At 49.9% G+C, this 26,840-nt stretch overlaps 2 protein-coding genes across 5 annotated transcripts in view; one reads left to right on the top strand and one right to left on the bottom strand.

The window, feature by feature from the left end:
* Nucleotides 1-70: 70 nt before the first annotated feature.
* DUOXA1 (dual oxidase maturation factor 1) lies at nt 71-9,032 on the bottom strand. 4 transcript variants are annotated; one of them, XM_053224069.1, is made up of 9 exons: nt 8,961-9,032; nt 8,595-8,771; nt 8,188-8,266; nt 3,019-3,195; nt 2,604-2,661; nt 2,129-2,263; nt 1,709-1,922; nt 1,248-1,465; nt 71-551 (listed from the first exon to the last, which is right to left on the bottom strand). In XM_053224069.1, exons 4-9 carry the CDS (start codon nt 3,163-3,165, stop codon nt 295-297), a joined length of 1,029 nt encoding a protein of 342 aa, XP_053080044.1. In that variant the 5' UTR covers nt 3,166-3,195; nt 8,188-8,266; nt 8,595-8,771; nt 8,961-9,032; the 3' UTR covers nt 71-294. The 4 variants fall into 4 exon arrangements, with proteins under 4 accessions (XP_053080044.1, XP_053080045.1, XP_026922957.2 ...); XM_053224070.1 differs by lacking the exon at nt 8,595-8,771 and having other exon boundaries at nt 8,961-9,011; XM_027067156.2 differs by lacking the exon at nt 8,961-9,032 and having other exon boundaries at nt 3,019-7,800; nt 8,595-8,823.
* The window catches only part of DUOX1 (dual oxidase 1), a 34,902-nt gene continuing 16,932 nt past the window's right edge, over nt 8,871-26,840 (top strand). Inside the window, exons 1-19 of the mRNA XM_053224071.1 lie at nt 8,871-9,209; nt 10,653-10,809; nt 11,075-11,183; nt 13,040-13,123; nt 13,301-13,465; nt 14,754-14,941; nt 15,122-15,323; nt 15,454-15,620; nt 16,013-16,073; nt 16,193-16,289; nt 17,149-17,239; nt 18,638-18,740; nt 18,994-19,166; nt 22,123-22,298; nt 22,488-22,606; nt 23,215-23,352; nt 23,994-24,107; nt 24,837-25,036; nt 25,667-25,852. Coding sequence (XP_053080046.1) covers nt 11,126-11,183; nt 13,040-13,123; nt 13,301-13,465; nt 14,754-14,941; nt 15,122-15,323; nt 15,454-15,620; nt 16,013-16,073; nt 16,193-16,289; nt 17,149-17,239; nt 18,638-18,740; nt 18,994-19,166; nt 22,123-22,298; nt 22,488-22,606; nt 23,215-23,352; nt 23,994-24,107; nt 24,837-25,036; nt 25,667-25,852 — 2,322 coding nt within the window. The 5' untranslated portion in view covers nt 8,871-9,209; nt 10,653-10,809; nt 11,075-11,125. The remainder of the gene's footprint in view (nt 9,210-10,652; nt 10,810-11,074; nt 11,184-13,039; nt 13,124-13,300; nt 13,466-14,753; nt 14,942-15,121; nt 15,324-15,453; nt 15,621-16,012; nt 16,074-16,192; nt 16,290-17,148; nt 17,240-18,637; nt 18,741-18,993; nt 19,167-22,122; nt 22,299-22,487; nt 22,607-23,214; nt 23,353-23,993; nt 24,108-24,836; nt 25,037-25,666; nt 25,853-26,840) is intronic.

The following is a 26,840-nucleotide window of genomic DNA, read 5'->3' as shown; positions in this document are numbered from 1 at the left end:
CACCTCAAAGAGGCAAGGCATCAAGGGAAGGCAGGGTTGCTGTGCATAAACAGGCAGCACTTGCTTGGTCTTACCATGGAGACAGGGTTTATGGGTGGCTCCAATTTCTGTTTAGCATATTAGGGCTTTTTGTTTTGCTTTTTAAAAGGAAAAGCCTCTTTTTCCTTCTCCACCTATAGATTGGAGCTGGGGGGCTGAAACAACCCAACCTGCAGTCATTTCTGGTGGTTTATGAGGCTCCAATAAGATCTGGAACCAGACTGGAAGTCCGGGTGGCCACCAGGGAGAAGAGCCTTATAGGGTACAGTCAGGCTCTCTGGGATGCTCCTTCTTACAGCATGCCTCAGAGGAAGCCTCTGACAGGGGAATGTCCTGGGGCTCAGGACTCTCAGCTGTGGACCGGTAGCGAGGACTCAGGAGTCCCCCTTCTTCAGGATTCCATTCCAGCGCAGGATCCTCTCCTGAACTCTGGGTGAAGAAAGCCTTCAGCCTTTGGGGATGCATCCTGTGGGCCACTGCCATGGCCAGGCCCAGCAGCACACAAAGCAGTCCTGGGGATGAGACAATAGGTGTCCTGCCTTGGTGATAGTAATACCCTCCCAAGGAACTCTTGCAAGAGCATCAGAACAACTCTCAGAGAATGCTGACATCCCTGTTTCAGAGCAACTGGGATTCAGAGAAGTGACTAGCTTAGGGTCATACGGCTGGTGTGGCTCTATTTTTCTGAGCTTTGACTCTAAGTCCAGTGCTCTTTGAATTACATGTCAGAAGAAAGAGAGAGAGAACTCTGAAAATAGAGAACCCTGGGGGAAGGGCAGGGCACAGAGGAGAAGGCATGAGAAGGGGCATGAGAGAACAGGAGAGGAGAAAGACCTGTAAGACAGTTTAAAGCCATGTGAAGCAGGAAAGAGAAGGGTTCTAGGAATGGGGGACATAGAGAAGAGTGTTTGGGGGAAGCGGGCATGGACAGAAGATTGGAAGATTTGGGAAAGAGTTGGGTGAAGGGAGAGTTAGGAGATGAGGAACATGACAGAGACAGAAGACACAGGGAGTAGGCATCTATGGGGGTGGGTAGTGGAACTGGGGAGAAAAAGCCCCAATGAGTGATGTAAGAGGGATGGGGTTTTAAAGGGAGGAAAGGCATCTTGGCCCCCAGAGGCAGACCCTCAACCCCCACCAATATTGTGGTCCCTGGCTCTCCCTCCCTGGCCCTAAGCCCTGTGTCTGTCTTCAGGGCTGGACTTCACCTGTGGTCAATGTGATCCAGAAGGCAGGCCCGTGGTGAGTGTGCAGCGTAGCAGTGCCCAGGCGCAGGGGACAGGGTGGTGTGAGTGATGTGGCCGTGGAGAAGAAGAGCAGTCCCAACAGCTGGAAGATGCCTGTGGCTAGCAGCATGTGGCCACCGTAGACCAGCACGGGCATGGACAGCATCACATTGGCCAGCAGCCAGCAGAGGAATGCCACCCTGGAGAGCCAAGGACCTAGTGAAGGTTGGCCTAGACACTTCTATTTGGAAGGGCCCACATGGAGGCTCAGGCACCCAAGAATATCCCAGAGATGTGAGACACGGTTTTCTGCCTATAGGTTTCCCAACCAAGCACTGTGGGGCTGGTGCCAGCCTGTCCCACTAGGGATTTCCACATAAGTGGAGGAAAGATGGATAGAAACACCATCCCTGGGTCTAGGCTGCCCTCTATCCCATACTCACCAGAGTGTGGCTGAGGTGTAGTGTCCTGCCAGGCGGTACTGGCCATGCAGTCCACATGGGCTGTTCGGGGTGAACTTCTCAGCCAGGTAGAGCACAGGGTCCGGCAGCCCCTTCTCCAGTGCCTTTGCATATTCCTCAGCATAGTTTTCACCCAGGCGCCATGTGAATTCCTCATTGTAATTGATGGTCTCATTCAACTGCTGCACTGGGATCCCTGGGGGAATGGGGCAGGTGTACTCAGGAGGAACTCAAGCCTGGGTAGGGGCTCATCACATTAGGCAGGTGTACAGAAGCTGCTATTAATCTCTGGAAATTTCCCTTCCTACCATCCCTTCATCCTGTAGAACTTTAGACCACACCAGATTAGATTCCAAAGACACAGCAGAATCTTCTCCCTCACAGGTAAGAACCATCACTTACCTGTAAGTGTAATGTTGACTCCTCCCAGCCCAACCTGCAGCCCAATGTCAGCACTGATCCATTTGGAACTGAAGGCCTTGTATGATGTGTTGGTGCTGACCTGGCCCACGAACCACTCAGAACTGAAATTCACAGCTGGAGTTGGGGAGTTGGACATACAGGAACTCAGGAAAATCTGGGCATTACTGGGATAGAGTCAGAAGGAGAGCTCCAAGGGGTCTAGGTCTCTTTTGCGCATAATTGTATATCTATTAACGAGCTCAGGGTCTAGCTCATGGTTAGATTGTCAATAATATGTTTGCCCAAGATGAATAAAGGGGTCAGAATCCAAGACTTCCTTGATCACACTCTGCTTATGCTCCTCCCACCCCCCACCCCCTGGAATCAGAAGTTGCTGTAAGGAAACCAGGAGAGAGGAGGTTGGCTGTGGGGCAAACTAGATGGCACAGAGGCAGTTGCCCAGAATTATACTCACCTAGGATCACGGCCCCGATGAATAAGCTGGTCACCACCCGCAGCAGCCAGAACACCCTCTGAGTCACAGGGTGGGTGGGTTTAGGAAGGAACACCCTCCTTCCAAATCCACCCTTCCTCTTTCCAGACTTGGGTGTGTGGGGGCGGGGGTTCTAAAACTGAGGTCATTTGGTCAATTGAGATCAGAGTGTCTGCCACGTAATAGGTTCTCAATAAATTATGTGTTGAATCAATGAGTAGGGAGCTCCCTCCTGAGCTCCTCAGGGAGCTCCCCTCCCTCCTGGGGGGTGGGTGACACTTTTTCAGGACCAGAGTCTCTTTCCTGAGTCTGGTTGTAGTCAGAGAGTCTGGCCCCCTCACCTTGAGGCCAAGGTCTCTCTGGGGCTGGGGTCTCCAGGGCTGGGTTTGTTTCTCACCATCTTGCCCCGAATGCCAGGCAGGATGATGATGAAGGTGACCAGTGCAGTCAGAAAGATGGCAATGATGACGGCCAAGGTGGTGTCCATTGGGAAGATTGGCTTGAGGCCAGTATAGAAGGGGAATGTGTGTCCAAAAGCAGCCATTTTGATGGGACTGTGACAGGGAGGCGTATGCTGTAGGACAATAGATGTTTCTGTCTATGAGCCAGGTACTATTCTTGGTGCTGAAGATACAGCTAAGAATAAACCAGACCAGTTCCCTCATCTCTGGAGCTCACCAGATTCTACTGCTACTGTCTGTCCATTGCTCCTCTGCCATCCATCTCCCTGTGTTTTGGCTGTGAGGGAATGAGGGTCTTGGCAATCCATCTCTGTTGCCCCATGCTCCTTTCCTAACCCTTAGGTCCCCTAAATCAGTGCCACAACCACCCTCGAGGCTTCTCTGCTTCCTCTGGGACTGTCTTAAGAAATATAATTCTCTTTTATCTCTCTCAGGCCTCCAGCCTAATCAGACAGATCACAGGACATAAAAAGAACTGTATTTACTATATAGCTATCAAGCGAAGGCATAAGGGTGAAAGTTGGTACAGATTACAAAAAGATTGGCTTTCCTTCTCAGTCTCCGAAGGAACAAAGGCCAGACAGCTTTGCTAAATATATAATCCAACGATATCATCAGAGGGCTGATTCCCGGTCCTGGCACTGCCCACACTGGTCTGTCTAGCTTTCTCAAGCACCCTGACTCCTCCTCTGGAAACTCTAAAATAATTGAAATCAACTTAGCTCACCTTATTTTACAATCAATGATCCCACCTCTGCTCATTTCCCTGTGTGTGATCTGTATTGGGGTCTTGGTTTTCCCAGGAGGCTCCATTATTTATAGTCTGGCTAGGTAGTGTCTTATTAAGTGATATAGTGAAAGAATAAGTTTGAAGTTAAGCAGCTCTGTGTTTGAATTCTGTATCTGCCTCTTGCAAGTTACTTGACCCCTATAGATACTTGGTTTTATTAAAAGTAAGGATGACAGTGTTTACCTCACAGGGTCATTGTAAGTGTGAGACAAGATTGCGTGTGTAAAGTGCTAAGAATAATACCTGAAACAGAGTGACAGGAATAGATAGAAGCTACAAGATTGGGAAAGAGAGGACATCTGACTACTCCATTTATCTCCTTATCCAATCCTTGTTGGAGAGAACCCTGGGCTGGAACCAGTTCTTCACTTATTTTAAAACATTAGGCAGGCAAATGACAACCTCGTTGGTCCTTGGTTTCCTCGTCTGCAATTGGATATGATGATCTCCATGTCCCCTCTAGTTCTAAATTCTGTGATTCTTCTATAATACCCTGTGGCTCCCAGCCTTTCAATCTCTTTCTAGGCTGGCCACCTCCTATGCTATCTCTGGGGGGGTAGCATAGTGTCAGGCAAAAAGACAGAGAGACAGTTTTAATCCTGTCTTTTGGATAAGTCACATAAGCTCTGAGCCTCGGTTTTCCCATGAAGTTTTGCTTTTTTCTTAACTCTTCAATTCTTCCATTGCAGGGGAATGGGTATCTCCTTTTCTCCTGGGCTCTCACTCCAATTCTTGCCTGCCTTCACAACCACCTTTCCCTAGTCATCCCCCATTCTCTACACAACTTGTCAGCTTCTCTTTCTCTGCTGGCTCCTTCTCTCAAAGATATGCTTAAATTTCTCCCATCTTAAGAACACAAAGAGAAGGGACCCTCTCCCTTGAACTTCTCAGTCCCCTCCAGCTACTGTCTTATCTCACTCTCCCCCTTTCATAGCCAGGCTTTTGGGAAGAATAGTCTATGCTGGTGTCTCCACTGCTTTATTTCCTCAACCCATTGCAATCTGGCTTCTCTCCATTCCCATCTTCTCCATTAGGTTATCACATGCTAAATCCAAAGGGAAGTTTTCATGTCTCATCTTTCTTAACCTCTCTGTGGTATTTGGCATTGTGGACCGTTTCCCCTTTCTTCAAATGTGTCCTCCTTGAGTCTCCATGACAGCATGTTCTCCTGGGTCTCCTGCCTTTGGCCATGACTTTTGTGGCTCCTTTGCTAGTCCTTCCTCTCTCGGAAATGTTTCTGCTTCCCAGGATTCTGCCTTGGCTCTTTTCTTCTAGTACTCTTCATGATTCCGTAGGCAAACTCATCTATTCCCATGGCCGATGCTTCTCAAATCTATGTCTCCAGACAGACCTCTTACCTGGGCCAATTGTCCCATTGACATTTTCACTTGGCTTCCCCATGGATGCCTCAGATTTAACAGGTCCCAAACTGAATTCACTGTCTCTGCTCTGCTTTTTATTCTGTTTTCTTTGTCTCTTTGGTGACATCACCACTGTTATCAATAAAATAAGCCGGAAAGATGGACCATCTTATCTCCTAAACATTTCTTGAAACCATCCATGAATTTCCTTCCCTACTGCCCTAGTTCAGTCTCATTCTATCTTGCCTGGTGCCAGAACATTGTTTTCTAACAAGGAAATATAAACATTTTATTTCTTTGCTCTAGGTAAAACCTAATCTCACAATCACATACAAAGTCCTTTATGATCAGATCTCATCTACCATTGCACCTCCATCTTTGGCCCAGCCTAACCTCTAGCAATACTGAATTATTGGCCTCTCCCTGAATCTGACATACTCTTTTAACTCTTCATGCCTTTGTATATGCTATTTCCTCTGCCTGGAATGCTCTTACTCCTTAGCAAACTCCTTTTCACCCTTCAAGTCTCAGCTCATGTTACCTCCTCTGTGAAATTTTCTTTGACACCATTGGGCCAGTGTAGATGTTCCTACCTCTAATGTTCTGATCGCATTTTGAATATACCTCCACGATCACAATAATCACATTGGATTGTAATTGTTTGAACATCAGTCTCCCTATTAGCTTCTAATCTCCATCTTTGCATCCCCTGCATGTAGCATATACTAATCAGCTTGTGGGTTGAATGAATGGATATATATGAATGAGTGACTTCCTCTCTGTAGGTGGCATCCTCTATTTCACACACAAGAGGGAGCTATGCTCCCTCTGTGCCCTATAGAGTATTCTATTCTCATTCAATGTTAATTGAGTGTCACCAATATAGGCCTAAGGATTGGGCAGGAAGGGATTTAACCAACCCTGTCAATCTGTAGTGCTTTCACAAAATTTTCAGAAAGCCTCTTCTAGTAGTTGGAGTCCAAAGCATGAATGTTCACCTTTAATTGAATCTGAAACATATGTTTCAACTCTAGCTAAAGCTAAGTAACTATGAATTGTGAATATGTGATAGTGATATTTATTTTACTTATTGGTCTAAGGATTTATTCTTTATGACACCTAGACTAAAGCCATTACAATTGTGATGTAAGGCTTTATGTTTTTAAAAAGGCTGTAAAATGTAGAATATCTTGGTTAGTAAGGTGGGAAGATAAAGCAAGTTTGCTAATACTATGAATACATGTTATATGCTGAAGTTTCAAAAACAAATAGCTGCAATATAAGCAAATAATAATAGTGTAATGTACTTTGGTTAGCGTTACATATCAGCATTATTCCTGCATATATTTTAGTGGGAGGTTATAAAATACAAGAATGGCTCACCTCCATTAACGTGGTGCTTCAAAGAAACACTAACAAAAGTCTCTCTGTATCTTAAGTACAGAAGGACAATGTTAACTTATTTCCAATTCACCAAAATATTTATTAAAGATGACTAAAGCAAAAAGACAGTGAATAAAATTCTTTTTGTTTAATTTAAGGAATTAGGTTTTCCTTAATCTCCATTGCCTAATCTAAAGCTAATTTTGGATGACCCTGATCCCAAATTGGTTTTAATAATTAAGCTAACAAGCCTCCTGCATGAAGTGGTGGGACTAAATGAAAAGTCCCTATACCCAGCAATCCTCCTTTCCTACAAAGCTTATAATTTTCCTCTGGAACATCTTCCTCCTTGGCAAGCCAAGGAGGGTCTGACAGTAGAATTTCTTCCAATCTGAGAAAAATCTCTTTTCAGTCTTCACTCCCTTTCCCCTAGCTCACCACCGTGACTCGTATATATACACAATGTACCTTAATACAAATAAGTGCAAGATACAGTCAGACATACACCTACAATTTCATGTAAACAGAAATACAGACACAAGAAGAAAGTACTGCTTAGTAACATAGAGAACTAGGTACATAAACCCTCAATCAGAGGCCCCTGTGACAAAACAGGTGCTTTCTCAATGGGGTGGGCCAATCCCCACACTCTGGGGTCCTCCTTTCTCACCCAGCCTAGAGAAGTGAGGGACACTTTTTCCCCCTTTCTGAACTCCCTTAAATTACTGAAGCATTTCTAATGCTCAGTTTTATTTCAGACGTTACCCAATCTTTACCAACCCCAGGTTGAAGTGGGGTTCCTGTGTGTGTTAAAAGGGGTGGATAAGAAATAAAGTTACAAATCTTTAAGAAAATCCAGCCTGATACAGCTGATCTTCAGCATTCAAAGTTCTTACGTACTTCCTTAGTACGCTGTGGCCTCTCTTACAGTCTCCCTCTCCCCACATCCCACATCTTCTGGAACTCAGAAATACTATAATTCTCCAGGAAGGAATGGGTGACATGGCTGGAGTTGCCAAGAGCGCTGACTGGTGATACACAGCTACTAGAATGTGATTATTTTGTTTCTTTGGTTGGGGTTGATCCCATTAAAGTTGACAGCTCTGGCTGGTGAGAACTGTCAGAAACTCCTGTCCCAGCCTCTTCTCTTCAGGAAGGTGTGTGGGCGTGTGTATGTTGTTGCACTAAGGAAAGAATTAAGTGGAGAAACAGAAGATCTGAGAAGTGGGTTGAGGGCTGAAGTAAGTAAGGAGCCCAGGGACGCTGAATCATGCAAATAAACTATCTAGGCTCCAGGCAGGCCGAGATAAGGATTCCATGTCTGTAAACCCTGTGGCATGTATGATCTTCCGAGGTTTTTCTTTTCTCCTCTTAACTTCTTACCAAACTTTCTCTTTGAGTAACTCCCACTTGATCTGAACTTGCGGGGGGGAGGGCGGCACTGGAAGTGCGCCCCTAGGGGCCTGGATGGGGGCAGCACTCCAAGGCCCCCTTCAAAACCCATCCCGACCACACCGACCCCAGCAGCCTCATCATCCCCGCCATTCACACCCGGACCACTGTCTTCCTACCTTCGCCCCTTCCACACAGTGCGTGCGTGGCAGCCCGCGCCGCTCGCTTCCTCCCTGTGGAACCTCACAAGCAGCGCTCCTGGGGGCGGGAACGAGGTCCAGACGTTCTATCACCGAATGCGCTCCCTTTCTCTTGGCGGGGCTCGCTTCCAACCTTCCTCTTCTCCTAATTCACTTAAGGACCAGGCTATGACCGGACAAACCGGGTTTGGGGTGCTTCCCCGCCCGCCACTCCAAGTCGCTCTCAACCTTCTCAGACCGCACCCGAGGATCAGAGGCGCTGCCCCCCGCCCTCGGTCTGGGACAGAGGAGGGACCGTGCACAAGAGCCGTCCCCTGCGCAGCCACCCCTCCGGCCTTCCTCCTCCTGCCCCCTGCCCAGAACTCCCGGGCAGCTCCGGCACAAACCTAGAGATGCAGTCTGGAGACCGGTGGGGCGCGGGCGAGGCTGGAGGGCTTGAGACCCCGAGAGCTCACGAGGAACCCCAGGGGATGATGGTTGCCACAGACACTCTCAGGGTCTTAGGACGAATGCCTTGCTCGGACGCCTGGCCTGCTCTGCGGGCGTTCACCGATCTTCTTGGTCTTGGAGCCCAGATCCGACGATATAGAGAGTTTCGGGGAGCGCCTCCCCTGCCCCCCCAAGGTCTTCTCCCCACCCCCCAGCCCCAGCAGACTTGCCCCTTTCTCTGTCCCCGTAGCCGCACTAGCCGAGCCCTCGCCACGGAAGGGACAGCTCCCCCACCTGAGCCCCGCGAGCCCGCGCCGTCTCACCTAGCGCGCTTCGGGCCTCTTGGAGCACCTCTTCGGGTTAGCGCGGGCTCTCCGGCTGGCCTCCCGCCCCACTTCGCCCCGCCCCGCCTTAGAACTGGGCCGCGCCTGCCCCTCTTCACCCCCGGCCCCGCCCGCCCTCCCCGCGCAGAGCTGCGGAGGGAGCCGGCCGGGAGCGGGCGTCGCGGGCCTCGCGGCGAGCCAGGAGCGAGCCAGTCCGCACTTTGGGGTCGAGGGTCGCCGCGGCCACAGGTCAGACCGAGGAGGGTTTCTCAGGCCCGCGGGCCCAGGCGATCGGGAGGGAGGGAGAGCCACCGGCGTGGCTGCAGCGGAGTGTGCCGCAGCTCCGCTACGCTTTTGGAGGGAAGGGGAATTCTAGCCCTGGCCCCCCTGCGCCTCCGTTATTAGCCTGAGGCTGAAAGGGAACCCGTTCGGGCCTATCCTCACACACCCCACCCCAAGTTTTTGATTCTTAGAGAACCTTGAATGTTGGGTGGCCTAATTTGCTTGGGCCTAGGGGATCTCTCTGGAACTCTCCCCGGCACCAGCACATTACGCCAGGGAGGGAGCTTTGGGCTTTTAGAGTCCAGGCTTCCCCTTCAGCCCTCCCTTGGGACCAGATCGGAATCCCTATGGCCTTGGCTCCTATTTCCCCCACCCCAGGGTCCCCATTCTAGGACTTCAGACTGGAAAAGTAGCCATGTGGGTTAAGAACAAGGTAGGCCTGTGTTCTCTCCCTGGTTCTGCCACTGCCTGGGGCTTCACTGCTCTGTCATAAGGTTATGCCTTCCACTCAAGGTTGTTAGGAAGTTACTGAACCAATATTGCTATATAAATCACAGGCTACCCACCCACAGGGAGTGATTGTTAAGCATGCCCACATTCCTCTTCAGGTTATCCCCACAGCCTGGCCTGAAAGCTCACTGCATGCTTTTATGGGTTGAGTGGTACATTGGTGTCTGGGGCCCGGATCCTAAAGACAAGACAAAGTGGTAGAGGGGAAGGGGCAGGGCATCCTAGATCAGGGAAGGACCACTGTGGCCACTCCAACATCCTTACGGCTTCAACCATTCAGGGCCCTGCTCTTCACCAACTCTCAAAGACCACCATCTGGGCAGTCTCAGATGGAGTGGGTGGAATGCTGAGCTTTTGAGTTATGACAGGGCCTAGGGTTTTTCATTTGTTTCATGGGAGTTGGCAAGTTGGGATGAGATCACCCTCCAGGGCTCCTCCTATTTGACTAGACAACATGTTCAGGAGTCCTGAGAGTTTAGTCTGAGATAAGGCTTTCTCTGAACTCCCACTTTCTTCCATTAGATAGTTCCCCAGCCCCACCCCACCCCCAGTGTCTATATGCTGCCTTAGAAGGTCTTCATTCGCCTTAGGCACCCCCTGTGCCACTGAGGAGTCCCAGTCTGAATCCCCTGCTGCCCCATTTCCCTGTTGTCCCTGGGTGATTGAGTTGTTAGCCTGGAGAGAGGGAGAGAGAGAGGAAAGCTGGCACCAAACACAGGAGCACCTGGTGCTGCATTCTTTGAGTCTGCCTAGAAGAGCCAAGCTCCAGCCCACCCTCTCTCTATATCACATTTACATAACACCTGTCACTTTTCTTGCTTTGAATTCAACCTCAATTTCATGACTGATTCTGGCAACCATGCTAGGAGGTAGACAGTTCAGGCATGTTTATTCCCATAGCTGGAAGAGGAAATCAAGGTCCAGACCAGAGAAGTGACCTGCCTAAAACCACACTGTAGCAGCAGCTCAGTGTCCTGGCCCTCAAGCCAGGCTCTGTCCAAGGAACACACACACTGGGAAGCTGGGCCAAAACAAGGTTTTCAGTTCATCTTAGAAGGTAAGTCCAAGGAGGCAGAGATTTCTGTCTGCTTTGTTCATCACTTAATTTCCAGTTCCTAGATCTAAACGCCTAAAAAATAGTGGATGCGTGCCAAGTGTTTGTTGAATGAATGAAAGACTCTTGGGGGCGAGTGAGTCTCTTGCTCTTTGTTCCCCACTGTGGTGTTGGCCCAGCTCACACTTAGATTCACAGAGGCCTGCAGAGGCCCTGGCCTGACTCTCCTGAGTTTCTGGGACCCATTCTCCCTGTTCTCTTTTCCTAGGGTCTCCATTTTAGGGTGTCCTAACACCTAAGCGCTATTATCACTTTCATCATGGGCCTCTGCCTGGCTCTGGCATGGACACTCCTGATTGGGTCATGGACATCCATGGGTGAGTATAGATTGGAGGAGAAGTGTAGCTAGGAACAGAGGAACCCTGCTGTGTCAGCATTTCCTATTTCATTCCTTACAGTCTGGAGGCCCTTTCTCTCTCCTCTCTCTTCTCTCTTTCTTCATAAAGTAAGGACCCCTGATCCCAAATGGGAAAAGACTGATTAGGCACATAAGACAATAAAGGATTTTGTGGTCAGATTGGACCCAAAGCTGAAGGAAAGTCACCAGTGTTTTAAAACAATATGAAAACAACAACAAACAACTATTGCCTCTGTATGGTCCATTAGATTTCATCTTGTTACCATCAGTTTGCTAGACTCTGAGGCCATTTTGTGAAGTCTGGGTCTCTGAGAAGGGAAGCGGGCTTAAGGTGCTACAAGTTAAGTTAAAAAGAGCAAGCCCCTTATCAGCCCTATCAGGTGTGGCAGGAGAAGAAAAGGGACAAGAAAAGGAAGCACAGAAAATCTGTGGAATGATCTACTCTGACTGGAAGTGGCAGACCCCTGCAGCTTCTCCCATGAAGGAGCTGCCCACATTCCCATTCCTTCCTGGCCTCTCTTTGCCTTGACCTTGGATTTTCCTTTTCTACCCAGCTATTGCCACTTATTCCCGGGAGGCATTCTCCGTTACACCCTTCCCCCAAGACCCTCTTCTTGTTCTGCTACCAGTTCATCTTATTTTAGAGATCATGTGTATGTGGCTCCCCTAGTTCCTGCCCCAAGTCCTGGATCCTTACTTGGATTCTTTGCTCAAACATCAGGGTCTGAGTCATTTTGCCTCTCTGACCTCCTGGTGACTGAGTGTGCATGCGTGGGCATGCACATGCACACAGGAGTGTGAGGCATAGCTCTGAGATCTTATCCTTGGTGTGAGTGGAAGGACAGTCAGAGGAATGGGTCCCTTGATGGCTGATGAGGGTCCTTTTCTTCTGTTTCTCTTTCTCTTTGTTCTCTTTCTCTGTTCTGTTCTCTGAAGTGAGCAGAGAGGGAACCTTAGCCCTGTAGCCTCCTAGTTTGGGGAAAGGAATCTGGTTATCTGATCCACTGACCAGAAGGACCTCTAGGTCCACCTGTAATTCTAGACCCTTCCCTCTGTCCCCACTGTTTGAACTCTTCCCTCAACAACTGAGTGCTCCATCCCAGATCCTAGTTTTTGGAAAGTACAATAGGGTCAATAAGAGGAATTATATGAGGAACATGTTGCCTCAGAAGAGGCAAGGTTATCCCATGACCAGGCAGTTCCTGATCCCACCCCAGAAACTGGGAAAGAGACCAGAGTAGCAACAGGTCCCAGAGCCACAGCCCCAGGGCCCGCACCCTTGCCCTGAGCTCTGCTCAGCAGGAGAGGGCCAAGCCCCTCTCTACATTGCCCCTACCCAGGGCTTGGTCATAGAATGACTTCTCCTTCCCTGGATGGAAGAGTGGTTGGCTTTTAGGGTGTGGCTGGCTCTTGCTCCATATGATATCTTAGGGTTGGGAATGGTTTCTGTCCTGCAGTGTCCCTCTGGGAGCTGAGGTGTGAGAGCAGTAGAAGGCTCCTGCATCCCCTTCCACATTGCCACTGTTCTCCAGCTTCATCTTGCTCTCTGGGGTTGTCAAAACACACTGCCCCCCACTATACTGCCTTAGGTGCTCCCTGCCATGTTTCCCCCACGGGGCAGCTTAAAGACTGAACTTGAGTTTGGATAGCACTCTGTCCTGGGTTCTTTCCTCTGCACCCTACCTTCTACACTGTGCTGGGGGTCCAACTTCTGCTGCTCCCCTTGCCAGCCTCCCAAGACCCATGTCCTGCATGCCTGCCTGTCCTCCCATGCACAGACTTACCCAGCTGCCCCTTCCCTCTGTTCTCACACAGGAGCACAGAACCCCATTTCCTGGGAGGTGCAGCGATTTGATGGGTGGTACAACAACCTCATGGAGCACAGATGGGGCAGCAAAGGTAGGTGAGGGCCAAGTGGAGACAGCCCTACGGTCAGGGTGGTACTAAGGGGCAAGGGATGACAGGTACCAGCAAAGGCTCATGGGTTCCCTGTGGTATGGAGGGAATCCTGGGAGAGAGGAGGTAAGCAAGCCCCACTGAGGATTTATCCTTGTCTCTCAACCTCTCCTACCGCAGGCTCTCGGCTGCAGCGCCTAGTCCCAGCCAGCTATGCAGATGGTGTGTACCAGCCCTTGAGAGAACCCCACCTGCCCAACCCCAGAGACCTTAGCAACACTGCCATGAGGGGCCCTGCAGGGCAGGCCTCCCTGCGAAACCGAACAGTGCTGGGAGTATTCTTTGGTGAGGGCCTCAACCTCTGGGGGAGGGAGGCCAGTAGGGTCAGCTGGACACGTCTATGTCTGAGCGGGGAGTCAGGGAGTGAGAGAGAGAAGTGATGGAGGGTCTCAGAGATGGGGGTGAGAGATGGAGGGGGGAGGTGACGTTATGTGAAACTGAATTCGGCTTTTGGTGGGTTTTGAGCCAAAAGACACAACCAAGCCAAGAATAGGAAAGGGAAGAGTTTTACTTGGAAAAAGTAAAGGAGAATGTAGGGGTTATTTCCCAAAGCAATGTCTTCCCAAACAACAAAACTGGGAAGTTTTAAGCTAAGGGTACATACAGATTCACAAAGGCACTTGTACAGTGGGGAATTCAGCCTAGAATTTAGGCAAAAGTCATCTCAGGGAGACAGAGTTCAGGTCTTAATTGATGAAAAACAAAAGGGCCGCAAAGGTTGACATCACTTCTCTGCCTTTAATTGTTCTGGTATCTGAGTGCTCCAAGGGGTTTAAATCCTGCAAAGATAAGTCAAGAATATGCTTTGGGCAAGTAGTCGTAAATCACAAGATGTCTAGGGCCTAAAATGATTTTTCTTAAGTGGAGAAAGCTATGTCTTGTATTTCTTTTTCTGGGGAAGAAAAACTAGAGGGAGAAAGTCTGGTTGGTGGAGGTATAAATTTGCCCCACGTTGAGCTGTTGTTGGGAGTACAGATGGAGGCAGGAGCACAAAAATAATCTGGCAGGGACTCTTGGTGGGACCCTGTTCTCACTCTTTGCCCCTGTGGCTCCTAGGACAGTGTCAGGGCAGTCTCAATCTTTTGCCTTTGGCAAAAGGTCTGGGGAGGGGGGGTGGATGTCAAAATGGGGCGCTAGAATGGGTGGTCTGACCCATGTCTGTGGGTTGTTGGTACCCAGCAGGAATGCCTGGCTCCTGCCAGCCCTCCAGGGGGTGGGAAGGGGGGGCTACATTTGATTCCCGGTATCTAGCCTCACAGTGAGACTGGCAGGCCCTCTGGGCAGGCTGCTCCCAGCTGCATGTTGCAGCAGGTGTTCCCAGCCCAATTGCCTAGGCACACTCACCGGGCACCTCCCAGTTACCAAGGAGAAGACCAAACTGTCAATGAAAACAGTCTGGACCAAGGTGTAACAAAGGATTGGGAATGGTGGAGGAGGTCAAGACTTGGACTTGCCCCCAAAATCTAAGGAGTCTTTTGATGCTTCAAGGGGAGTAGGGGAGGGCTGGATACCTGATACAGAAAGGAGAGTGCCAGGCCCTCAGCTGGCCCTAGCACGCCCCCGTTGCGGACAGGCTACCACGTGCTGTCCGACCTGGTGAGCGTGGAGACACCTGGCTGCCCAGCCGAGTTCCTCAACATCCACATCCCGCCCGGGGACCCGGTGTTCGACCCGGACCAGCGCGGGGACGTGGTCCTACCCTTCCAGAGGAGCCGCTGGGACCCCGAGACCGGACAGAGCCCCAGTAACCCCCGGGACCTGGTGAGACGCGGCAGGCGGGGTCGCGGGGGCGGGGCCTGGCAGGGCCAGGCCGGGAGAGGCTCCGTCCCCCCGCTCCCCCCCCCCCACCCCCGATGCTGGGCTGGCCCTGGCGCCCCCTTACGCGTCTCAGCTACTCCGCCCGCGGCTCACCCTGGGCTCACCCTCCCGGTACCCCCGCAGACCAACGAGGTGACGGGCTGGCTGGACGGCAGCGCCATCTATGGCTCCTCGCACTCCTGGAGCGACGCGCTGCGGAGCTTCTCCGGGGGGCAGCTGGCGTCGGGGCCCGACCCCGCCTTCCCCCGCAACGCGCAAAGCCCCCTGCTCATGTGGACGCCGCCCGACCCCGCCACGGGACAGCGCGGGCCCCGGGGGCTGTATGGTGAGGCCGCGGGGTGGGCTGCGGCGGCCGGGGCGCGCGGCGGGGCGGGCTGGGGGGCGCCGAGGTTGCGCTCCCCGTGGTCACACCGCCGCGCGTCTCTTCCCCTGCGGCCCCACGGCGTCGCGTGCAGCCTTCGGGGCGGAGCGAGGGAACCGCGACCCCTTCCTGCAGGCGCTGGGCCTGCTGTGGTTCCGCTACCACAACGTGTGGGCGCAGCGGCTGGCCCGCGAGCACCCGCGGTGGGGGGACGAGGAGCTGTTTCAGCACGCGCGCAAGAGGGTCATCGCCACCTACCAGGTCAGTCCGCACCCCCTCCCCGCCCCGCCCCTGCCTGCTGCGCAGAGCCCTCCATCCTCCGATGGGCAGCCCCCGGAAACGCCCTTTTCCAGGAGGACGCTGCTCCCCAGAACTGGGGCTAGCGTCTCGTCTCGGAGTGGACGTGGAGAGGATGAGGAGGCAAAGCGCTGTGATCCTCGAGCCTTTGCTGTGGTTCTTATGTAGCCGCCCTCCTCTGCCATCCCAGGTTCCTTGTGGGGGCCGGGCCTCCGCACCTGTCCTGTTTGAGTTGCCTCCCTCGTGACTGCCCCTGCCTGACCCTCATCTGCCACCGAAGCCTTCCTTGGGCTCGGATCCCTCCCAGGGCGGCTGCTCCAGCGCTTGCCTCCCTTTTGCCTTCTCTTGTCCCTCAGAACATCGCTCTGTATGAGTGGCTGCCCAGCTTCCTGCAGAAAACACCTCCGAAGTATGCAGGTGAACGGATGGGGAGGAAGAATGGGAGAGCCGGCAGGAGTTTTTTCGAGGGGGACAGGAGCCATGGGGAGGGAGGCTGGGTGGTTTAAGGGTTAAATTTTAGTATCCTCTTTCCCCAGGATACAGCCCTTTCCTGGACCCCAACATCTCCCCAGAGTTCCTGGCGGCCTCTGAGCAGTTCTTCTCCACCATGGTGCCTCCTGGCGTCTACATGAGGTGAGGGCCCAGCATAAATGTCTGTGTGTTGGAAGGGGTGGTGGTGTCATTTCAGAAAAATCTGCCCTCAGGAGCCCTCGGGACAGGATTATCAGTCTGAAGTGTGCTCATTTCCCCAAGGGAACAGTGAATTTGGAGAGGGAAGATGAACAATCGTTTAAAAACACGTCATTGTGGTTTTTAAGCACTTTATCCGTTTTCCTACAGCTGGTGTGTATATTAACCTCCCCAATTAAACACGGGCTAATTGAGGTTCTGAGGGTGAGTCACAAAGCCTGCTGGTCTAAACCTTAGGTCTTGACACCACACTGGGGGCATTTTTAGCTATAAGCACAGGACCTGGGTCTTGCAAGCCTTTTGAGGGAATTATAAAAAAATTTGTGAGAGCTAAAGAAAAACTTTGATTCCAAAATAATAAAAAGGAAACTTTAAACTAAATATATATATATTTAGTTTAATGTATATGGAACAAAGCATGGCAGTTTATTTTTTACAGTTGCATTATAATTTAAATAATTCATAGGTTACATTTTCCTACTCTGGAACAATTTTTGGACATGTGTGACAATAGCCATGTTTACATATTACATGATAATATGTAAACTCTTTCTTTGGGAATTGGGAGAAAAAGGTACTCTAAATAGAGCCCCATGCTGTTTAGTAATATATATATAGACAGAGAGGGATGGAGAAAGGAAGAGATGGGGGAAAGGGGAGGCATGAACATGCTTTGGGTACATTTCTGGGGGTTTACAATGACCTGGGCCCCTGGCTGTATATAGCCTTGGAGACCAGAGCTGATGCCTGAGTTTAGGACCCCATAGCCTCAGTCATCACTCCCCTGCTCCTTCCATTTCAGAAATGCCAGTTGTCATTTCCAAGAGGTCATCAATAGGAACTCAAGCATCTCCAGAGCTCTCCGGGTCTGCAACAGCTACTGGAGCCGAGAGGTCAGGACTGGGGGCACATATGTGGGTGGGTGTATGTGTGTAGTGTGTATAGTGTGTGTGTGTGGGGGGGTAGTATTTGTGTCTGAGGGTGTGTGGTGAAAGTGGGCAGTAGAGCCACAGCAGTCAGCAGTACATGGTCAAAAGTCCGTCCTCCATCCCCACCTCAGGGCTGTGTGAGAGACAGTGAGGCCTGTGCAGGTGTGGCTCTACATTCATTGCTTCCTCATAGGTTTTTCTTCTGTCTTGACAGCTCTGGGTCCCTTGTAGGCCATGGAGTACCCCAGCCATCCCACCCTCCAAGGAAATGTCCCAATTAGACACATCCAGGGCATGTTGAGAGGGGAGCAAAGAGGAGGAAGGGTTCTGAGAGATATCAGGGATAATCTGTCCATCCAAACCAGGCCTGAGTGGGTGAAGATCATTGATGAATAATTTATTTTTTTTATTTTTTTTTAGTATATGAAATTTATTGTCAAATTGGTTTCCATACAACACCCAGTGCTCATCCCAAAAGGTGCCCTCCTCCATACCCATCACCCACCCTCCCCTCCCTCCCACCCCCTATCAACCCTCAGTTTGTTCTCAGTTTTTAACAGTCTCTTATGCTTTGGCTCTCTCCCACTCTAACCTCTTTTTTTTTTTTTTCCTTCCCCTCCCCCATGGGTTTCTGTTAAGTTTCTCAGGATCCACATAAGAGTGAAACCATATGGTATCTGTCTTTCTCTGTATGGCTTATTTCACTTAGCATCACACTCTCCAGTTCCATCCACATTGCTACAAAAGGCCATATTTCATTTTTTCTCATTGCCACGTAGTATTCCATTGTGTATATAAACCACAATTTCTTTATCCATTCTATTGTTGAATAATTTAAAGCAAAATCTGATATTCTGTGTAGAGTGTTCATAAGAGGAGAAAAGAGGTAAGAGGAAAAGAGAGAAAAGCACAGAATTCAGAATCATGGAGCTGAGTTGAAAGAGACCTGTGTCCTCCTAATTGCTTTTATTGTATTGTATTGTATTGTATCCCTAATGCTCTTTTTATTAAGGGAAGGACACTGAGTTCAGAGAGGTCCTGTGACTTGCCCACAGCTACTCACTAACAGAGCAAGGACCAAGACGTAGATGTTCTAGTGCCTTTGTCAACCGTACTGTCAAGTCTCCTAAAATAGAAGTAAAGTTTTAGATCCTTTGCATTTGTGGAGGCCTGTCTTTCAGCAGCATGAGCTTTGGATGGGGACGTCACTCACCTTGAGTGGGGAATCAACCTATGGAGGGGGAATGGCCTGCTGGTTTTAGAGCAAATGTCAGCACTCGCTGGGCCCAGGACTTGGACTATGGGGTGGAGGGAGCCTTGGTGCTCAACCTTCAGCCCCATATTCTCTCCCCATTCCCAAAGCATCCAAACCTACAAAGAGCTGAAGATGTGGATGCACTGCTGCTGGGCATGGCCTCCCAGATCGCTGAGCAAGAGGACCATGTGGTAGTTGAGGATGTGCTAGGTGAGCCTGAAGCTGTCCCTGAAGGTGGTACACCCCTGGCCCCTGGATGGGGATTCTGCTGGAGCTCCAGAGCCAGGCTGGAAGGAGTGCCTGGGGCTGGGATCCTGCACTCTTTCACTGCTGAGGGACCTGTTGACCATCATTCCCTCTGTGTGATTCTGGTCCCCTTGGGGCTGGTTGGAGCCTGACTCCTGGGCTAGTGGAGCTGTGGTGGCCCTGAGCTCTCTCAGACTCTCTGGTATTTCATCCCCAGATTTCTGGCCCGGATCTCTGAAGTTTTCCCGCACAGACTACCTGGCGAGCTGTCTGCAGAGGGGCCGTGATCTGGGCCTGCCCTCTTATACAAAGGCCAGGACAGCACTGGGTCTGCCTCCCATTACCAGATGGCAGGACATCAACCCTGCACTCTCCCAGACCAACCACACTGTAAGGAGGGGTGGGGACCCAGGGGACAGGGTGGGAGGGCCAGGGCACATTGGCCCAAGACACAGAAAGCAGGCAATGAGACACCAACAACTAGAGACAAGTCCCTGATGAGAGGGACAGGACTCACTGAGGTGGCTTTTCCCAGTGTCATAACCAGGATAGAGGTTACCAAACCAGCAGGATTTGGCATGCGATTTTGTGACTGTTCAGATCTAGCAAATGATTGTTGAGTATCTACTGCATGCCAGGCACTTAATAGGCATTATCTCATTCACTTTTCCCAACAACCATCTGAGCAGGTGTAGAAGGTCCTCAATCCAGGAACAAGCTGTATTTTTATATGCACTGATACTCAAGCTGCATCGCGGAGTCAGTTGTCACACCCTCAGCTATCACCTGGACAAGTGGCATTGCCTGCCAGCCAACAGACCAGTTTCGGTTCCCTTACCATCTTGGCACAGTGATGTTTCCATAATTTCATACTTATTTTATTGTTTTTGTCCTTACTTTTTTACACGATTGTTGGAAAGTGGACAATTGAAAAGCTGATGAAGAAGCAATATGCACATGGGGCTTGTAAACTTTATAAAATCAATGTAAGGATAGGAATCACCAGGCATACCAAAAGTAACAAACCTTAAACTTTAACGGGGCCTCATTAGAATTAAGCTGATCATGTGTTTATGTGGGGCAAAAACAATTAAAGGTCAGGTAGAAAATGCTCAAAAATAGAAAAAAAAAAAAAGGTAAAATGAAAATGCTGCTCATATAATGTTGAAGTCTGTCTCCAAAAGGCAACATACAGGCAGGAATTTGCTTTTTAAAAACTTTCTTAGCTCTAAACAACAGAAACCTTTTCAAACACAATTCTACCATTTCAACTTTTACACTGATTTTGACCCTCAACTTTCATATCTTTTTTTTTTTTTTTACATAATTTATTTTTTTAATTTATATCCAAGTTAGTTAGCACATGGTGCAACAATGATTTCAGGAGTAGATTCCTTAATGCCCCTTACCCATTTAGCCCATCCCCCCTCCCACAACCCCTCCAGTAACCTTCTGTTTGTTCTCCATATTTAAAAGTCTCCTATGTTTTGTCCCCCTCCCTGTTTTTGTATTATTTTTGCTTCCCTTCTGTTATGGTCATCTGTTTTGTATCTAAATTCCTCATATGAGTGAAGTCATAGGATAATTTGTCTTTCTCTGACTAATTTTGCTTAGCATAAGATCCTATAGTTTCATCCAAGTAATTGCAAATGGCAAGATTTCATTCTTTTTGATTGCCGAATAGTACTCCACTGTATATATATACCACATTTTCTTTATCCATTCATCCATCGATGGACATTTGGGCTCTTTCCATACTTTGTTGTCAATAGCGCTGCTATAAACATCGGAGTGAGTGTGCCCCTTCAAAACAGCACACCTGTATCCCTTGGATAGATACCTAGTAGTGCAATTGCTGGGTGGTAGGGTAGTTTATTTTTAATTTTTTGAGGAACCTCCATACTGTTTTCCAGAGTGGCTGCACCAGCTGGCATTCCCATCAGCAGTGCAAAAGAGATCCTCTTTCTCTGTATCCTTACCAACATCTGTTGTTGCCTGAGTTGTTAATGTTAGCCATTCTGACAGGTGTAAGGTGGTATTTCGTTGTGGTTTTGATTTGTATTTCTCTGATGATGAGTGATGTTGAGCATTTTTTCATGTGTCAGTTGGCCATCTGGATGTCTTCTTTGGAAAATTGTCTATTCGTGTCTTCTGCCCATTTCTTCACTGGATGATTTGTTTTTTTGGGTATTGAGTTTGATAAGATCTTTATACATTTTGGATACTAACCCTTTATCTGATATGCCATTTGCAAATATCTTCTCCCATTCCATCATTTGCCTTTTAATTTTGCTGATTGTTTCCTTCACTGTGGAGAAAGCTTTTATTTTGATGAGGCCCAAATAGTTCATTTTTGCTTTTGTTTCCCTTCTGGAGACGTGTTGAGTAAATTTGAGTAAATTTGCCAAGGTCAAAGAGGGTTTAGCCTACTTTCTCCTTGAGGATTTTGATGACTTCCTGTCTTACATTTAGGTCTTTCATCCATTTTGAGTTTATTTTTGTGTATGGTGTAAGAAAGTGGTCCAGGTCCAGTCTTCTGCATGTCGCTGTCCAGTTTTCCCAACACCATCTGCTGAAGAGACTGTCTTTATTCCATGAGATATTCTTTCCTGCTTTGTCAAAGATTAGTTGGCCATATGTTTGTGGGTCCATTTCTGGGTTCTCAATTCTTTTTTTTCCCCCCTGGGTTCTCTATTCTTTTTTAAAAATTTTTCATGTTTTTATTTATTTTTTTAAGATAGAAACAGAGTGCAAGTGGAGGAGGGGCAGAGAGAAAACTGTGACATCATGACCTGAGCTGAGGTCAGACATCTAACCGACTGAACCACCCAGGTGCCCCAAGGGTTCTGTATTCTATTCCACTGATCTGAGTGTTTGTTTTTGTGTCAGTACCATACTGTCTTGATGATTACAGCTTTGTAATACATCTTGAAGTCTGGAATTGTGATGCCTCCAGCTTTGGTTTTCTTTTTCAAGATTGCTTAGGCTATTTGGGGTCTTTTCTGGTTCCATACAAATTTGAGGATTGTTTGTTATAGCTCTGTGAAGAATGCTGGTGTCATTTTGATAGGGATTGCAACTTTTATACCTTTTTAAGAGCAAGCTACATAGGGAACTGGCTGTCTGTTTTATTCCAACTTTATAAAATAGGCAGCTGAATCTGTGAGTTCCCATAAATGAGTTAACTTATGTAAAGCACTCAGAGAAGTGCCTGGGGCATAATAAGTGAGTGAATGTCACTGTCATTTGTTATTATCATCCTTGAGGCTGATACCTGGGAACTACCTCTTTGCCCCAGGGTGGGTGCCAGGTCTTTGCACTCACTCCTGTCCTTTCTTGGCCTCAGGTGCTGGAGGCCACAGCTGCCCTGTATAACCAGGACCTGTCCCAACTGGAGCTGCTCCCTGGGGGGCTTCTGGAGAGCCATGGGGACCCTGGGCCTCTCTTCAGCGCCATCGTCCTCAACCAGTTTGTGCGGTTGCGGGATGGTGACCGCTACTGGTTTGAGAACACTAGGAATGGGTAAGGCCTTCCTGGACCTTTCCTCCAACCCCCATTGGCCCGGGCCCCAGGCCCTCAGTGTGTAAAGTAAGCAACCCCATGGGCCCTGGATTCTCAACTGACCCCACCGAGTCCTCAGCCCCTCTAGGCCTCTTTCCTCAGGCCTCTCCGTCTACCACTGCAGTAGCTCCTCACCTCTCCCACCCCCAGGCTGTTCTCTGAGGAAGAGATTGCAGAGATCAGAAACACTTCCCTGCGGGATGTTCTAGTGGCTGTCACCAACACGAGCCCCAGCGCCCTGCAGCCCAATGTCTTCTTCTGGCATGCAGGTGAGAGACCAGAGGTGATTGGAGGGATTTGGGGTCTGGTGCCTCATCCCTCCACAACTGTGGGCCTGGTTCAGATGTGGCTGAGCAGTAGACCCCAAGGAGGCAGTGAGCAATGTTTCTGCCCTTGGGAACTTAGGCTCTGGGCAAAAACATGGCCACATGTGGCTGTGTAGGTCCCCTTCTGCACAACCCCAGGAGGTACCCAAGTGAGGGCAAGACTGAGACTCAGAGAGACCTACAGAGGAGACTTCCATCTGGCTGGGCTGAGCCTGGGGTGGGTGTGACATCAGAAGGGCCCAGTGCCATGAGGATATCCTAATTCCACAGCAGTGACAAGTGAACTCTGTGTGTGTGTGTATGTGTGTGTATACATATGTGTACGTGTGAGAGACAGAGGCTGAGGTGCATTTTTGACCCCATTTGTTACCCAAGTAGGCAAACACCACATTCCTGGTATAATGACAGGGGTAAGCAGCTCCCAGCCCTCTGAGACTCAAAAGTCCCCCACCCTACCCTTTCTGTCACCCTAACTCCTCAGTGATTCTGTGCCAGAGCCTCTGGCCCAGCACCAACCCCCCCCAATACTCTAGCTTCCTCTGTCTCCCCAGGAGACCCCTGCCCACAGCCAAGACAGCTCAGCACTGAGGGCCTGCCAGCCTGTGTTCCCTCCATCATGCGGGACTATTTTGAAGGCAGTGGATTTGGCTTTGGGGTCACCATTGGAGCTCTCTGCTGCTTCCCTCTGGGTAAAAGTGATGGGCAGGGTGGGGTTGTGTGAAATTTGTAAGTTGAGAGGTGGGAGTGGGGTGGTTTCATCTACAACAGATCATGCAGAGTACTATTCCTCTGGGCACATGAGGACAACATCACAACAGGAGGGAACATGAGAAGTATCTGACCTACAGATAAGTCAGCTCCAGGGAAAATTGCCTTCCTGTTCTCCTGGGGTCCCTTCAGGGCCCAGATTGGTTAGGAGCCACAATTTACAGTTATTTCCAGGAGCTTGGGCCTGGGAAATTGTCAGAGGCAACCCCTGCATGAGAACCAGTTGAGAACTAGCTGGGGCAAAGGCTTGACAGGTAGTCTTCGGCATGGCTGTGTGTAGGTCCACTGGCAGAGTGGCAGAGTGGGTCCAGGTTTTGGCACAAGGACTCTGGACCTAGTCTCTGCCTGGGAAGGGACCTGCGCAGTGGAAGCAGGGGAGGCTGTGCAGGCATCTTAAGTGATACCCAAAGCTCCGTCCCCACCCACCCCCCCATCAATTTGAGACAATTGAATGGGCTGACCTAGGAGGTGGGGAAAGCAGGGGGTCTTGCCAAGGAAAGGGCAGTTGCTCTCCCCAGACCCCCACCTTCCTTTGAGCATCCTACTGCTTCTGCCCTCTCAGTGAGTCTGCTCAGTGCCTGGATTGTTGCCCGGCTCCGGAGGAGAAATTTCAAGAGGCTCCAGGGCCAGGACCGCCAGAGCGTCATGTCTGAGAAGCTCGTGGGGGGCATGGAAGGTAGGCCTGGAGCTGGCCAGAGTGGTGGTGGAGAAGATATGATTCAGGGCTGCAGTCCCCTCCCCCACCTTAGCAGCCTAAGGAAAAGGCCTCCCTTTTCTAGGCCTCTAAGCAAGCCAGGCCAGCTGGGAAGAGCCATGGAGGCGTTAGGTGGACATTGGACCCGGAGTCCTCCACCCTCCATAGATTCTCCTAATGGTCCCAAATAAAGGAGATGTAATAGACTCATGGGAAGAAGTCACATTCATACATTTCATAGGCATACTATGATTCTCTAGAGTCCTGGGGAAGTGATGCTTTGTGGCATCTTACAGTATAATTTCAGGCAACAGAGAAGTAATTAATGAAGGTCTAGAATCACGTTGAGGATTGGAATCTTGGTCCACAACTTTGAGCTTTTGGGTCTTAGGCAGATTTTTTAATGTCTCTAAACTTATTTTTTGTTATGTGTAAAACAGAACCAATAATAGCACTCACCTCACAGATATACGAAGATTAAATTAACTAGTTCACGCAAAGCACTTGGTACAGCATTGCACACATAGTAAACACACAGGAAATGGTACTTATTATTCTTTACATATGCTAGAGGTACAAGGGGTTGTTAGGAGGGGCTGACTCTCAGTACCTAAGAAGGAGCAAGGAGCTGTGGAGGCCTGGACCTAACTCCAGCCCTAAGCTGGCCTCCTTCCTCCTGGCCCCAGCTGACCCAGCCCTGTCTCTTGTCAGCTTTGGAATGGCAGGGCCACAAGGAGCCCTGCCGGCCTGTGCTGGTGCACCTGCAGCCTGGGCAGATCTGTGTGGTGGACGGCAGGCTCTCTGTGCTCCGCACCATCCAGCTGCGCCCCTCCCAGCAAGTCAACCTCATCGTGTCCAACAACCGAGGACGCCGCACCCTGCTGCTTAAGATCCCCAAAGAATATGACCTGGTATGGCCCAGCTGGTCCCTGGTTCCTTGTCCACATCCAGGGAGGCAGCCAGGAGAGGGGAAGGAGTACAGAATCAGGCTGGGTTTCTAGTCTCTGGCTGTAGTACCTGATAGAGAGAGAAACTTGAACACATTCATCCTGCTCTGGGCCTGCTGGGTGACATGATCTCCACAGTCCCTTCTTCTTGCACAGTCTTCCCCCCCTCCTTTTCTAAGAGTGCCCCAATAGGTCTTAGCTGGGAGTCCTTAGAAGAAGCCAGGCCCTCTTCCCTGTTGCCTGGTTTTTAGGATCTAGTGACTTGTTAGAAATTTTGGAGGGGAACTCAGTCACAGGCTGATTTTCAGCTCTGACTGTCTGTCCTCTGTCCCCTCCATCATCTGTCCCCCTGCCTTCCCCTCTCTTCAGGGCTGAATAGAGAGGGAAGAGTGGCTTCAGACATGCATCTTTGAATGCTAGCTTTGTGCCTATAAGCAAGCCATGGAGCCCACGCAGCACATGGAGTCTAGGAGATAACAGTATATCTCTTTTCCGAGGGCACTCTTTCCAGTGGCCCCTGACAAAGCTTATGTACAGCTCCTGGCCTCAAGAAGCCCTGACAAATGCTTGCTCCGCCTGTTGCTGCTTCCGTAGGTGCTGCTGTTTAATGTGGAGGAAGAGCGGCAGGTGCTGGTGGAAAACCTTCGGGGGGCCCTGAAGGAGAGTGGGCTGAGGTTCCAGGAGTGGGAACTGCGGGAGCAGGAGCTCATGAGGGCAGCTGTGACACGAGAACAAAGGAGCCACCTACTGGAGACCTTTTTCAGGCACCTTTTCTCCCAGGTGTGTATGTAGGGTCAGATCTCTCCTTGCATGTATGCCTGTAGTTCCCTTACCTGCACAGGCCATGGGTGATTCCAGGGAAAGTCAGGAGCCCTGACACTAACAATCAGTTCTACTGCGTTTTTGGCCCAATCACCTAGCCTTTCTGTAAGGAGAGGCTCCCGGGTCCACCCGTGCCATTCTAGGGAGGCCATGTCAGGAGCTTTTCTGCATGTGTCACTCAGCTCTCTCCTCAGGGCTGTCCAAGCTTTCTGCCCTTACTTGACTCATCCTGACCAAAAGGCTGCAGAAATCTAGGGCTAGACAGGCAGTGTGGGGACACTGAAAGCCCTTGGTCCCCCCTCTTTGTAAGAGTGCAGCTGCCAGAGGCCACCATAGGGCGCTAGTGCTTCCCTTGCAGACTTCCAAGAATTACTGAGAGGCTGTGGGGAAACAAGTCAGGAAGAGAAATGCAAAGACTTGGCATCCGTATCGGGCACAGAAATAAAGCAGCCTGGGTGGAGAATGGTGGAGAGGGAAGCTTGGTAGAGATAAGATAAATAGAGCTTATAGAGCATGCCCATCCCCCTCCCACTAAAGGAGTTTGTCATCCCTCTGGGAAGATGGGACATGCCCAGAAAGGAAGGTTAAGTGGTAAAGAATCCTGGATACAAAACTGATCCAGGAGATAAGCAGTCTAGGAGGTCAGAAAAGGTATAAAGTCTTCAGGCCAGTGGAGGGTCATGGTTCAGGTCAAATTTGGTGAGGACTTAAAAAGAGGTGGAAAATTTTGGGCTCAGAGGAAAGGAGCTAGAAGGACTGTGCAGAGGTGCCCAGAAGAATGGCAAAAAAATTAATATTTGAGGAGAAGGAGCAGGGTTGGCTGGCTGGGGAGAGGATTCATGAGGGAAATGAGCATTTAATGGTCATTTACTATGTGCCAGGCACATGACGTTTGTCATTTACCCCTCAAACTAGTTGAACTTGAGTATGCACTAGAATGGAAGAA

Source organism: Acinonyx jubatus, chromosome B3 (assembly GCF_027475565.1).
Source record: "Acinonyx jubatus isolate Ajub_Pintada_27869175 chromosome B3, VMU_Ajub_asm_v1.0, whole genome shotgun sequence".
Classification (NCBI taxonomy): domain Eukaryota; kingdom Metazoa; phylum Chordata; class Mammalia; order Carnivora; family Felidae; genus Acinonyx; species Acinonyx jubatus.
The sequence above is the reverse complement of the archived record's forward strand: the minus strand, read 5'-3'. Positions and strand labels throughout refer to the sequence as shown.